At 56.0% G+C, this 13,700-nt stretch overlaps 2 protein-coding genes across 5 annotated transcripts in view; both read left to right on the plus strand.

Moving 5' to 3' along the window:
* Positions 1–3,472, plus strand: part of LOC141994819 (lysosomal alpha-glucosidase-like) — a 29,812-nt gene extending 26,340 nt beyond the window's left edge. For all 3 annotated transcript variants that reach the window (XM_074965215.1, XM_074965217.1, XM_074965218.1), the window contains 4 exons: positions 377–475; positions 912–1,076; positions 1,543–1,689; positions 2,505–3,472. In XM_074965215.1, the coding sequence (XP_074821316.1) occupies positions 377–475; positions 912–1,076; positions 1,543–1,689; positions 2,505–2,567 (474 nt within the window). In that variant the 3' untranslated portion in view covers positions 2,568–3,472. The remainder of the gene's footprint in view (positions 1–376; positions 476–911; positions 1,077–1,542; positions 1,690–2,504) is intronic.
* A 1,320-nt stretch (positions 3,473–4,792) lies between these two features.
* Positions 4,793–13,700, plus strand: part of INTS1 (integrator complex subunit 1) — a 34,477-nt gene continuing 25,569 nt past the window's right edge. For both annotated transcript variants that reach the window (XM_074965228.1, XM_074965229.1), the window contains exons 1-13: positions 4,793–4,834; positions 5,136–5,232; positions 5,633–5,923; positions 6,690–6,886; positions 8,385–8,522; positions 9,390–9,549; positions 10,017–10,122; positions 10,460–10,646; positions 10,794–10,939; positions 11,259–11,400; positions 11,795–11,971; positions 12,445–12,553; positions 13,240–13,360. In XM_074965228.1, the coding sequence (XP_074821329.1) occupies positions 5,175–5,232; positions 5,633–5,923; positions 6,690–6,886; positions 8,385–8,522; positions 9,390–9,549; positions 10,017–10,122; positions 10,460–10,646; positions 10,794–10,939; positions 11,259–11,400; positions 11,795–11,971; positions 12,445–12,553; positions 13,240–13,360 (1,832 nt within the window). In that variant the 5' untranslated portion in view covers positions 4,793–4,834; positions 5,136–5,174. The remainder of the gene's footprint in view (positions 4,835–5,135; positions 5,233–5,632; positions 5,924–6,689; positions 6,887–8,384; positions 8,523–9,389; positions 9,550–10,016; positions 10,123–10,459; positions 10,647–10,793; positions 10,940–11,258; positions 11,401–11,794; positions 11,972–12,444; positions 12,554–13,239; positions 13,361–13,700) is intronic.

The following is a 13,700-nucleotide window of genomic DNA, read 5'->3' on the forward strand; positions in this document are numbered from 1 at the left end:
CTTCCACGCTTCCACCTCTGCGCTCCCCCAGCCCTGTATGTGTATGAGCCCCGGGCTGGTGCCCATGGTCTGCACGCTCCCTGCTCTGCATGCCCATGTCTGTGCTCTCCCGGATTGGTGCCCATGCCCTGTGCTCCCCGTGCCCTGTGTGTGGTGGGTGTGAGATGCGCCAGTGCCCATGGTCTGTGCAGTGTATGAGTCCCAGGGCCAGTGCCCGTGGCCTGCCCTCCCCCTGCCCCCTATGTGTGGTGGATATGGGCCTGGCTGGTGCTTGTGGCCTCGGGGAGGGGGTGGTCTCCAGACCCGTGGACAGACAGCCACTCCCTCTTGCCCACCCTGCTGCCTACACTCTGTGTGTCTGTCACTGCCTCTGCAGGGCTCCTCTGTGAACAGCAGTGGGGAGAGCCTGAAGATGGCTGCTCCGCTGGACCACATCAACCTGCACATCTGGGAGGGCGCCATTCTCCCCACCCAGGTGAGGCTGCTCCCCCTGCTGCATCTGGAGCACCACCCCGGGGCACAGGAATAACCCTCGTCCCACACTCCAGATCCCTGCATCTGGCTGTCTGCTGCCCGGCTCCAGGGCATGTCAGGAGAGTCGCTCACCCTGCCCAGGACGCGCGGGACTGTCTGCAGCACCGGGAGGCTGCCCTGACAGGGCTGGTCTCCGTGCTGCAGCCGAGAACGTGACGCTCCTCAGGGGTCAGGGTCAGGAGCTTTCCTGAGATGCCTCCCTTGGCACAAACTGGTGGGAGGGCGGGGGCAGGATCTGTGCTGTCTGGGCCATTATCTCCACTCTGTGGCGTATTCACTGCCATGGCCTGCCCCGTGCCCGGTCCTCTACACCTGGAGAGCTAGGGGGGCCCCTCAGTGGAGTGCCTGGTCTCAGCAGTTGCTCTCTTGAACTCCAGAAACCTGGGAGCACCACCTGGGTGAGCAGCGGGAACTCCCTGCACCTGATCGCAGCCCTGTCCCAGAATGCCAGCGCTTGGGGGGACCTCTTCTGGGATGACGGCGAGAGCCTGGACACCTTCGAGAGGGGTGACTACTCCTACCTGGTGTTCAACGTCACGCAGGTAGGGGACCCCAGCTCGGGGGTGGAATGCTCTACCCCTTCCCCCCCACACACACACACACTTTCCAGAGCCACAGTCCTGCTCTGGCCCCAGGCAGCTGGAGTCACCTGGCCCATTGCAGGGGTGCAGATAGTACAGCATCCTCCTGCCTGAATGGGGCTGTGGTCTCTGGACCTGGCCAGCTGGGGGAGCTGGGATTGGGGCCTGTGACCGGTGCCATCTGCTGGAGAGCGCTGGGCTCAGTGTGTTTGTCTCAGTGCCCGAGGGGCTGGGGGGCAGAGCAGCCTGAATTGCACACGTGGGCGGTGGGGAGGGGAGGTGACTGTGTGATAGCCAGGGCGTGGCCAACAGGAGCAGTGGAGGGCTGGGGCTGTCCTCAGGTGTGGGTGCAGGTGCTGTAGCCGAGGCTACCGACGCCCACTTAGTCTGGACGACAGCAGGCCCTACCTCTCGGCATCTCGCCTAGAACATCTTCACCTCCACTGTCCTTCACGCCAACGTGGAAGCCACCTACATCACTGTGGATGTGCTGAGTGTCTATGGGGTCCGGGACAAGCCCAGCAGGGTCACCGTCAACGGCAAAGAGAATCCCTTCTCCTACCTGGAGAACCAGGTAACTCAGCCCCCGCCAGCGCCTGGTATGTCCCTCCCCTGCCCAGCGACACCCGCCTCCTTCTCCTGTCAGCGCCCCGTGTGCGCTCCCCCGCCCAGCGATGACCGGCTCCTTCCCCCGTCAGCACCCAGCTCCTTCCCCATCAGCCCCCCACGTGCCCTCCCCCACCCAGGGATGATGGGCTCCTTCCCCAAGCCACACACTCTGCTCTGGCTCTGACAGGGTCACGTTTCTGTCCTGCGGTCCTGACGTGCAGAAGGGCAGGCACTCCAGCTTCCTCCTCTGTTGCCCATTGGCAGCTGGCCTCGCCCCACTGGCCCTGCCCTCCAAGACCCCGGTCTGGGAGTTACCCAGAGCACCTGGTGCTGCTCCCTGCTCTGGACTGGGCTTGTGTGCTGAGTGAACTGGGAGAGGGGAAGGGCTGTTAGGGGTTAGAGCAGGGCAGTGGGAGTCAGGATGCCTGGGTACCATTCCCAGCGCTGCCGGGCTCGCTGTGCCTCGTGCCCCAGGGGGCTAGTTGCATGGGCCCCTCTTCAGCAGAGCTGTGAGCTCAGCTCATTGTTTGCACAGCACTTGGAGGTGCTCTCTGAGTGGGCAGGTGTGGATGCTGAAGGTTGTTCTAGCCCATTGCCCTGCTCTGCCCCTTAGCACCCGTCTGCTCTGCCCCCCCCCAGCCCCAAAGCATCAGCTGTTACGTCACAGGGCAGCGTGGCGCGTGCTCCAGCTGTGATGGGGGGGTGCGCCCAGCCCGGCGCTGTGTGCTGCATGGGGCCCCCATGTCCCACTTTGAGCTTGAGTTTCTCCGTGTACTGCAGGTTCTCACGGTGAGCGACCTCAACCTCAACCTCAGCCAGGGATTCTCCATCCGCTGGCTGTGACTGCCGCACGCGCCTGGAGCTGGGCTCTGGAGGTTTCTCCGTCCGTCCATGTGTGTCTGTGCAGGGGTGGGGATAGGGAGGTGTTTCTGGGCATCCATGTGCACGCCAAGGCCCTGGCTGTGGGGTGCCGCTCTGTGCCACTGCTGGCTGGCTCCGGGTCCCAGTTCAGGGCTGCCTCCTGCCCACATCGGTTTGGACACAGACTGGATTCCACAGCTGCTTTGTGCCCGAGCTCAGCCTGCCTTTCCTGGCTCTCCCTGTCCCCAGGGGACTGCTCCTGCAGGGCAGCGAGAGCCAAAACTCTGCCCTGCTGATGCCCCCGAGCTCCGCCGAAGATGCTCTCTGCCTTGGCCCTTGATGCAGGGTTTGTGTTTAAAGACTCGGTTGTCCCATGCCCAGGACTGTGGCTCTGGGGCCTGGTGAGAGGCTCTGGTCAGCCGTTCTGTTCGCCTGTCTCCTGACACCAGCAGCACAGCGACGTTTCCTGTGAGCCGGCTTTCACAACCTGCTGGCACGGTGCATCCCCGAGGGCATCAGCGTGCTGGGGTGGGGGGTGTGCTATACTGCCCATCCGGCAGGCCACGTCAGCGCTGGCCTTCCTCCAGCCAGATGTTCCTGCATTACAGACAGTACTGCAGCAGCCGCGGGGAGAGGGAGGGAAGCACTGTGTACACAGGGGCTCCATCGCGGCCCACCAGACTCCCATGGCACCGCGGGAGCAGCCTCAGCGCTAGCAACAGTGGTGGGATTTTCAGAAGGAAGCTGAGAGCCGCCCCACGCCGGGTCTGGCTGTGACACGGGTGGCGGTGCGGGGAGAAGTTAGGGAAAGGCCCCTGAACGCTCCTGGTGCTGCTCTGTCCGGGATGAATAAAGGCAAGTAGAGGTGGCTGCTGTCTGGCTGTTGTTTCTGGGGCAGGGTGAGTCTGTCCTGGCATTCACTGCACACTCTACCTGTCTGCAGTGCCCCATGTGGGCCCGGCTGTGTCCATCCCATGACCGTGACTTCCCCTCCTGCCCCCTTTGGTGTGTCCCCTCTGCCTGTTGTGTGTTGTCATGACGCAGACGGTGCATCCCCTGGGGCAGGGCTGTCTCTAGTGCAGGTCTGGCTGGTGCCAGCACAATGGGGCCCTGATCCTTGATGGGGGGTCTTCGTACGACCTTGATTCCAATAATAATGAAGCCGCCCCGGTCTGAGGCTGCATGTAACAGACTCTGCCCTGTGCAATATGTGCCAAGATCAGAGCAGGGGAAATGACGGGAGAAGCCCAGATTGTGCAGATTCATTCAGCAGTACTGTGCAATGCACCCTGCCAGCCCCAGTGCAGCAGGGAAAGGCTGGTCCGAGGCCAGGCTGTGGGTTCACTTCCCTGCTGTCACACGGTCCCTGAGTGATCCTGGGTAAGTCATTTAGGGTATGTCTGCAGCTGAGAGGCGTGATTCCTCGTGGGGGCAGATGTCCCCGTGAGAGCGCTGCTCGTGCCAGCCCACAGGGCCAGGGCAGCCTGGTTAGCCACCTGAGTATGTTCCCCAGGATCTTGGAGGGGATTGTAGTCGGGGGCGAGCCCAAGCCCCCGCCCCTGTCACCCTGCTGTGTTTAGCATGCTGGCACCTGGAGGTCTGCCAGAGCTGGGAATTACACCCCAGCCCCCTCCTCCCCCCCCCCCGCTGAGCCCCTCTGTACACTGGGGCCCTCCGTGCTGTCCTGCAGCCACTATGACAGGAGGTGGGCGGTGGCTCCGGTCACAATGCGGCCGGTGCTGGGCCATGCATGGGCTCCCTGGCCGCGGCCGCTGCCCTGCCCAGTCTCAGGTGGGTGCCCAGGGAGGTTCCCCCCGTCCAGGTCCTGGGGGCTTGGCGCGGCCCAGCCGCCAGGAGCCGTGCAGCGAGAGGGGCGGTGCCTCCTGTTGCCCACCAGGTGGCGCTGCGGAGCTGGCGGGCGGGTGTAGTTCTCCCGCTGCCCTGGGCTGGCGGCGAGGCGGGGTGTAGGGTGTAGGTCACGGCTCGGGCCACCAGGGGGCGTCACCTACGGGCAGCCCTCGTCTGTGACGGGTGCGGGGACGGTGAGTGGCTGCGGAGGCAGTTCCCGCGGTGGGACGCTCGGTGGCGACGCGCGGGGACGGTTCCCCCGTCACGCCGCCAGGTGGCGCCCAACCCCTCCAGAGCCATTGAGTCGTCGGACAGGGGCAGTCTCAGTTTTGGCTCCGGGTCAATCACAGGGCAACAGTAGCCGTTTCCGGTTCCGGTGTAAACGGGCCCGGCTTTGAGCGGTAAGTGGGTGCAACCCAGGTCCCCTCCCCCCCTCCTGGGAGCAGCGCGGGGCGGGGTCGGTAAATGCCGGAGTTAGGTGGGGGGATGGATGGCGGGGGCTACTGGGGGGCTGGGTGAGTAGCGGGGGGAGGGGCCGGGGTTACCGGGGGGGGCTGGGTGAGTAGCGGGGTTACCGGGGGCTGGGGGAGTAGCAGGGGGAGAGGCCGGGGTTACCGGGGGAGTAGCGGGGGGAGGGGCCGGGGTTGGGGGGGGGCAGTTGTATCAGCCATAGCCTCGCCCATCCCCTGTCTCCACTCCCAGACCCTGCAGGTGACGCTGCGGCGCGGAGGCCCTGGCGGCATGAATCGCCCGAAGCCGGCCACGGTTCGCCGTCCCAGCGCGGTGCCCAAGCCCTCGGGTGAGTCCCAGCCTCTATCAGCGGAGGGGTCGGCTAGGCCTTGCTCCTGGAGGAGCCGTGGGGTCCTAGCGTGGTGGGTCCCATCAGGGCAGCCTGGGTTGAGCGGGGCCACTGGCCACTAGCTTAGGAGGGAGAAGGGGAGGCTCTTATAGTGCCTCGAGCCCAGCTAGATGGCTCAGTGGGTCTGTTGATGCCTAAACCCCAGGCCTCCCAGTAGGGCTGGCAGCTGCTTGTGAGCCCTGCCCCTGGTGCCAGCCTCCAGTGAAATCTGCCGTGGCTTTGTCTCTGCATTGCTTTGTCCTGAGGCATGGGGTGCCCAGGGCACTGGGTGGGTTTGTGGCTCAAGGGAGGGGATGGGGATTTCTGACTTTGTGGCCTCATCTCTGTTTTCCTTTCGTAGCTCATCCTCCACCAGGAGATTTTATCGCCTTGGGGTCGAAAGGCCAGGCCAATGACTCTAAAGCTGCTGTCACGCTGCTTAAGCCAGCCCCAGCTGGATTGCCCTCTGAGCGTAAACGGGAGGGGTCCGCTGCTTTATCTAGTGCATCCAGCCTGACGGGATTGACCAAACGCCCCAAACTCTGCTCCACGCCTCCCCTGAGTGCCCTAGGACGTCTGGCAGAGGCTGCAGTGGCTGAGAAACGGGCCATTTCACCCTCAATAAAGGAACCGTCTGTGATTCCAATTGAAGGTAAAGCAACATTCTGGTTTCTGCTCGGGAGTTGTGTGATTGTGAGAGAGGGGGTATAGTCACGTCCTGCTCTGCTACTCAGCACTTGAGCTGAGGAGCCTTTTCGCTGGGGTCTGTATGCTGGTGCTTGGGGAATTCCATGTGCTTCCCCAGTGATGCCACTGTTGGCATAAGGCTCATGGGGAGTGTAACACTAACATCCTCCTGTGTTCAGTGCAAAGCAGGCACACTTTCTCTGCAGGCTTCCCGCCCTGACATTGTAGTGCCAGGCGGGATTCCCTCTCCTGAACTCTCTCTCATCCTTCCCCCGTCTGGGCATAGTGTTTTGCTTTTGGCCCTGCTTCTTTTCCCTCCCTCTTTTTATACGTACTGCTCCATCTAGTTTTTCACTTCAGGTGGATGTCCAATACCAGCACTTGAAGGGTCTCTCCTTGGGAAGTCATTGACCCCATGTTATAGCTCTTTGTTGTGTAACTAACGTGTTGGGGGGGCAACTGTGCACTTTAATGAAAGCTCTGGGGGCCTGTATGTTGCATGTCTTTTTGCAGAAGGTCTTTCTGCTCCCTGGTGTTCGATACAATAATGGGGTTAAATTCTAGCAGAAAGAGAGACAAGGAATACAAGCAAAATGGAACAGGAGTCTTCAGCAGAGCTTGCATGGGTGGAAAAAAGCAACCAGGGCACCATTCCGCTCTGTTCAAGTCTCCCAGGACATGTCTTTGCTGCATGGGGATCAGTATTGACAGCTGTTTGTCTGTGATTGCAGTTGTCCCCACGGTGCTGGTGGATGAGATTGAAGCAGCTGAGGCAGAGGGCAATGATGACCGCATTGAGGGGGTGCTGTGTGGAGCTGCGAAGCAGCTGAAAATGAACAGAGCCAAGCCTGATCCCACGTTGTACTTGAGTCTGATGTATCTGGCAAAAATCAAACCCAATATATTTGCCACCGAGGGGGTTATTGAGGTGAGAGCTGTGTTTGTTTTGATTAACAAGTGTGATGCGATATCACCTCACTGTGCTGACAACTTCTGAACACAGTGGGCTCCCCTGGATTGGCACTGCAGCCTCTTAGCACAGTGGCATTTGCCCTGGTGCCAAGAATTGGGCTGAATGAATACAACTGTAACTGTGAACTGTGTGATGGGTTGCTCTGTGTGTTCCTTCTCTCAGCTCTTTACTGTGTCTGGGGTCTGCCACCTAGAACTGAGGTACAGCTGAGCCCTCTGTCTCACCAATCTAGGTTCCCTCTTGAACTGTGACATCGTGACAAGCTGCAAAGCCCTCCAAGTTTGCACTCACACCAACCTCCACAGGCAGGGACCACACCCCTCTGTGTTCATGAATGCTCTGGCCAGCCACTCATGAACCCACAGTAGAGAGGCTACAGCCAAAATACTCACAGCTCCCCAGCCTAAGACCCAGAGCTATACCATCCTGCCCTGGTCAAAACCCAACCAGTATGAATTTATAACTCAGTCCGCCACTTCTGCAAAGGAAAGTGGACATGCCCCGACTCTCATTCATGAGCTGAGATTTATCCTCCTTCAAACAACACACAATGTTTTAAGTAAAATATAAAATAGATTTATTAACTACAGAAGGATAATAAGTGTTAAGTGATTATAAATGAGAACAAACAGATCAAAGTAGATTACCATAAGAAATAAAACAAAACTCAAAATAAGTCTATAGTATTAGATAGGGTCTGAATCAGTAATATCTCACCCTGGCTGATGATACAAGCAGTCCACCAAGTTTCCATACACAGGCTAGAAATCCCTTTAGCCTGGGACCAGCACTTCACCCTGCAGTTCAGTCCTTTTCCTCCGGTACTTTCAGGTGTGTTATTGTAGGGAGAGTGAGGTGCAGTCATGATGTCATTTCCCCCTTTTTATATCTTCTTCCAATTTGCTGGAAAGCACTTTTGCTGTGACCTGGGTCAAACAGTTCCCGTTGTGTAGTACTATGTCTGAGAGGTTTGTATGGTACGCAGTTCCTGGGGTAATCCTTGTGCTTCTGTGCATTTCCTCAATAAGCCGTTAACATTGTTTGAATTTCCTATTGGTCCACCTGAAAGGCTGCTTGTGGGTGTTCTCAACCTTGCAACATATTTCAGTAGCACATACGTAGCCAAACTTCATAACTTCACATAAATTCAACAAGACATTAATGTCTACCAGATCAAGACTTTTAGAATGATACCTAACAAGGCATACTTTGTACTAAACATAGCCTAATCGTAGGACAGTGGTGAATAAGGGGTTGCCAGGGTGTCACACCTCCCCCCACTTAGTTTATTGCAGGAGTAGTAGTCACTGACTAATACAGAGGCAGTGGCCTAAGGTTCTCTTCAGGTTTCGACTATACAACTCCCAAATATTATGGAACATTGTAGTGTCACCCACAGGTGTTCCCTTGTTTTCATCTTTTGAGGGATTGATTCTTGTCTGACATCTTCCAGGCACTGTGTAGCCTCCTCCGGCGAGATGCCTCCATCAACTTCAAAGCCAAAGGGAACAGCCTGGTGTCCGTCTTGGCCTGTAACCTTCTTATGGCGGCTTACGAGGAGGACGAGAACTGGCCAGAGATCTTTGTCAAGGTACATGGTAGCTGAGGGGAGAGCACTCCCACTGGGTGATGCCATGGTGGGCGGGGCCAATGTCATTGTGCTTGTCACCATGTAGGGGAGGGCAGGGTGACATTGGAGAGGAGCAGAGGGCTTGTTGCTGCTACCCTGTGATGCTGTAGAGGGGAGAGTGGGTCATTGCTGTGGGGAGATGGAAAAAAGGAGGTCGCTGTCTGAGGTGGGGGCAGATATGCAACAGGACCGGTGGCTGCGTTGGGAGATTGTGAGAGATGAAGTCCATGTTTCTCAAACAAAGGTCTGCAGCTAGGTTTTCATTCAACATTGCGACGCTGCTCCTCCCCTGCCTCTCTCTAGCCTTCCTATTCTCCCTTCTGAGATATGCTGCCTCCCCTGATTGCGCATCCTTGTGCAGTGGTGTTCCTGGCTGGTTTGTCCGTGGGGCTTGAACCCATGATCTCTGGGTCTAAAAGCACGAGATTCTTGCTGCTAGAGCTACAGAGCCAGGTCTATTAGGTCAGCAGCAGTAGCTGACTTAAATATTTTGATGTGATCTAGCTATGAAAGCGGGGAGACCCACAGTTTAGGAGAAGAAGGATTTCCCAGTGGTTAGGATACTAGCCTGTGGTCTGGGATACCTGGATTCAGTTCTCTGCCCCCGCACGAGTTTCCTGCGTGACCTTGGGTGAGTGTTTTGGGCCTCAGTTCCCCGTCATGCAACAGGGATAATAGCCCTGCCCTATGTCACAAGGCTGTGGGGAGGATAAATACGTGAAAGATTGTGAGGCACGCGCACATCTCGGTGATCGGGCCACGTAAGTACTGAAGACGGATAAATGTCAGCATTGCTCCCATTTATATTCTGCTTCTTGCCCCTGGCAGGTTTACATTGAGGACTCGCTTGGAGAACGCATCTGGGTGGACAGCCCTCACTGCAAGACGTTTGTGGATAACATCCAGACAGCCTTCAGTACAAAGATGCCCCCGAAGAGCATGCTGTTGCATGGGGAAGTTGGCCGCAGTGGAGGTGATCTTAGTGCAGGTAAGGAGGTGGTCGAGAAGAGCCTAGAGATATTTTTAGCCTGATAGTCTAGTAACAGCTCATCAGAGGAGATCCCAGTTAGGGCTTATGTGGATTGGGCAGCATGCTTCTATTTGATGAGATGGGGCACCTCTCATTGCTCTCTAGTGCCCACTCCTCCCCTTGAGGGATGCAAGGACTACCAGGGCCGAAGGTCACTTTTGGGAAGGAAATGGATGGGATTTGAGTGCTCCTCTAAGTACTGCAACACACTGGAAGATGCACCTAGAAGATTGTGGGGAAAGCAGTGACAAGGTGTGGCTGAACACCAGTCAGGGGCGCTGGTAAGAGGACTTCTGGGGAAGAGGCTGTTGGAGGGAGCTACTTGAAGCGGAATCTCTCAGTGCTAGTGAATGGTCTAGGGGCGCTAGGGGTGTTGCTGAGGCGTTGTTACATCCATTCATGATTGTGTGTTCATCTGTCTGTAGGGAGTAGCCCCCACCCCGCCATGGCAGAGGAGGAAGATAGCCAGAGCGAGTTGCTGATTGCAGAGGAGAAGATGAGTCCAGAGCAGGAGGGACAGCTTATGCCCAGGTACAGTGCCCCTTCCGTCCCCAATCACAGAGCCTCTTGGCATTGCAGCTCTCTGTGCAGACTCCTAATCCAGAAACCACTCTCGCAAAGCTGATAGCTGGGAACGTCCCCCAACCAGCTCTCCTATGGCACACCCTAAAGACACGGTCTCCCCCAGATACTGCCCAGTGACGTTGGATTGGTTTGTGCCGACTCCTGGATACCAGAGTGTGTTGTTGTCCATGCTGTTGAGTGGCCCATGCTCTCCAGGTCTTGGTTATGTGCAGGAGGTGTTTCAGCAGATACTAGGTAAAGGAAGAGTCTGGACCTGAGCAAATGTGGGATTATTGTGCCTCAGATACGAAGACCTCGCGGAGAGTGTGGAAGAATATGTCTTGGACATGCTACGGGACCAGCTCAACCGGCGGCAGCCAATGGATAACGTCTCCAGAAACCTCCTTCGACTGCTGACGGCTACTTGTGGCTATAAAGAGGTCCGGCTGATGGCTGTTCAGAGGCTTGAGATGTGGTTGCAGAACCCAAAGGTAAGAGTGTTGGTGGTATTTTCTCCTGACCAATAAGGCTGTAATTACACTGTAGCTAGTTTGGAGGCAAGGCCAGTAGGACCAGGAATTTCTGACTTTGTGTGTGATAGCGGTTGGTTGTTGACTCTTTCTGGTCTTATTGTATAGCTGACCAGACCAGCCCAGGACTTGCTAATGTCAGTCTGTATGAACTGCAACACACATGGGTCTGAGGACATGGAAGTCATTTCCAACCTGATCAAAATCCGTCTCAAACCCAAAGTCCTTCTCAACCACTACATGTTGTGTGTCAGGTAAGCAAGTTAATAGGAGCATGTGACAGTCTGAATGCAGTACAATGTTTGCAAAGGGGGCCAGCTTCTGTTTAAAGAACTGGAAGGGAGGGCTGGTTGAATGCAGTCTCTTAGAATCCCTTCTTGAGGGCATGTTGATTCTGAGTGTCACTGAGTGATTGACTGGCAGACAGTCCTTTCTCTCTGCTGGAGGATGCGGTGTCTTCCCTTCTTGTCACACTGTGTGTGTTTTGTGAGCTGAGAGACTAGAACTGTATGCCGCATAGTAAGAAATCCCCAGTCCATGGGATGCTCTGCTAACTCTGGATTCCCCTTGCAGAGAGCTGCTGAATGCACACAGGGACAACCTGGGTACCATGGTCAAGTTTGTGATTTTCAATGAACTTTCAAATGCAAGAAACCCCAACAACATGCAGATTCTCTACACAGTGCTACAGCACAGCTCTGAGCTAGCACCAAAGGTAGGGACAGGAGCCTTGCAGGTATTGCGTGTGTGATCAGTACGTACCTGAGGGGGAGAGTGGCTGAACTGGATCTTTATTTTAATGGAGTCTCCCCAACTGCATGGGTATTTCCTTTGGTTTGGAAATCTGTGTACAGTGTTTGTCTGAAACAAATGTGCATGGGCAGTGTCAGATTCCCGAACACTTTGGGTATGTGTCTTTGTAATTAGCAGTGCTGTCATCTTCAGGAGAAACCTCCCTGACTGTGGCTCTCCCATTAGAGCTCCCCAGTGAATTCATTCAGGCCCTGGTGCGGTGATAACACCAGCAGGGACTCAGTGTGTATAGTCTCTGTCCATGGATGTTGGTGCTGGATATTGGGCGCTAAACGGCTTCTCTTTTGGGGCCTCAGTTCCTGGCGATGGTGTTCCAGGATTTGCTGACTAATAAGGATGATTACCTGAGGGCCTCGCGGGCACTGCTGCGAGAGATCATCAAACAGACGAAACATGAGATCAACTTCCAGGCTTTCTGCTTGGGGCTCATGCAGGAGCGGAAGGAGGCCCAATATACAGACATGGAATTCAAGGTACCACCTCGTCTTGTCATACCACCTCTGCTTCTCATCCCAGCATTCCAGCTAGTGTTCTGAGGGACTCTGTGGCATTCTCCCTTCTCTGATGGTTTGACCCCTCCATGCAGTGCTCTCTTGCTCTCCCTTCAATTCTACCTGGCTTACCTGCTGTCTTCTCTTGCTTATTTCCCCCAGGACATTGCTCAGGTGGACGTGTGTCGTCCCCTTTCCTCCTTGTATATATGGCTTGGCTATTGCTCCTTGCAGTTTAGTGGCCACATTCCACTCCCTCTTTCCTATCCACGCTGCTTGGACTTATGAACCCTCCTTCCTGTCTCCTGTCCCAGTATCCCCTCACTGGCACCCCTGCGTTGCCTCTCCACCCTGCATGATTTTACAGGCATCTCTGGCAGCGGGTGCACCTTTGGGTGATGGACACTCATCCTCCAGATGCAGCTGGGATATCAACCGCAGTGATCTGTTTTTAGGAGCGGTTTGTCATCCACATAACTGACCTGCTGGCTGTCTCCATGATGCTCGGCATCACGGCTCAGGTGAAGGAGGCTGGGATCGCATGGGACAAAGGAGAGAAAAAGAGTAAGCCTCCTAGCCTGGATTCCTTTGAACATCGGACATGTGCGGTAGAGAACATCCAGAAGTGGCATCGGGGGAACATTGCAGCTGGGAGTAGTGAGGCTGGGGGTAGGAGAGGACCCTGAGAATTCTGGCTGGTGGAGTTGGGGTGTGAAGGGCCACATCTTAGTAAATCTACCAGCTGGATGCACAGTCAACCTTGGGAATCACTCAGAGCAGAGGTGCTTGTAATAGCCATAGAAAACAGTGGCTGGGAGACGTACTAGGAGGAGAAAAGGGGGACTGAGTTGGCGTGGTGGGGACAGTTCAGAAACTTGGCTTTTGTATGATGGAGCAGCTGTGAACATTATAAACTACCTGAGAGCCAACTATCTGGGCTAACAGGAAAGCTGCTGCCTGTGCATGTCCTTGTCTTAGCCTTGCATTTCTGCTAAAATGTCCCCAGGTTTATTCTAGTTCCCAAGGGTGGTGCCAGAAAGCCCCCTCCGCTACCAAATGTGTGTGCTGTAAGTAGTGGTGGGTGCTGATGGTTAGCTGGTCTAGTGTGCTGGGCCTCTCCAGGTAATTCACTGCTGATTCCTTGGAGCCATCTGCTTGTGAGATGGCTGTTCATAACAGTCACACCCCAGCTTCCCAGGGGGCTGTGAAATACGTGCATAGTTCCTGACCTGAGTGTATGTCTGTTTCAGACTTGGAGGTGCTGCGTTCCTTCCAGAACCAGATTGCTGCCATCCAGCGAGATGCTGTCTGGTGGCTCCACACCGTGGTTCCATCTATCAGCAAACTGGCTCCGAAGGACTACGTGCACTGGTATGAGGTTCAGTTGAATGGAGCGGTTCCTAGCAAACCTGCTCTGGAAACCCCCCCAGTCACATTACTGACTCTGCTACGTAGAGACAACTGGAGTGTCTCCCCCACAGCAGCCAAGCAGCTGGAATGCTCTGCCTAGTGGTAGTGCTTTCCCTTCGGGATTTCACGTGCACTTCTGTACAAGCTTTAACGTTAAAGGCTTCTGATAGTATTTCCGCAGTATTTCCATTCCAATTATGCTGTCAAGGAAACAGCCCCTTTGGACCTGTGTTTTGATCTGATCTGATAATGGAGGGAAAGGTCCCTAGATAGGGAAGCTCTTGTACAGAGTGGAGACCAG

This window comes from Natator depressus, chromosome 10 (genome assembly GCF_965152275.1).
Source record: "Natator depressus isolate rNatDep1 chromosome 10, rNatDep2.hap1, whole genome shotgun sequence".
NCBI lineage: Eukaryota > Metazoa > Chordata > Testudines > Cheloniidae > Natator > Natator depressus.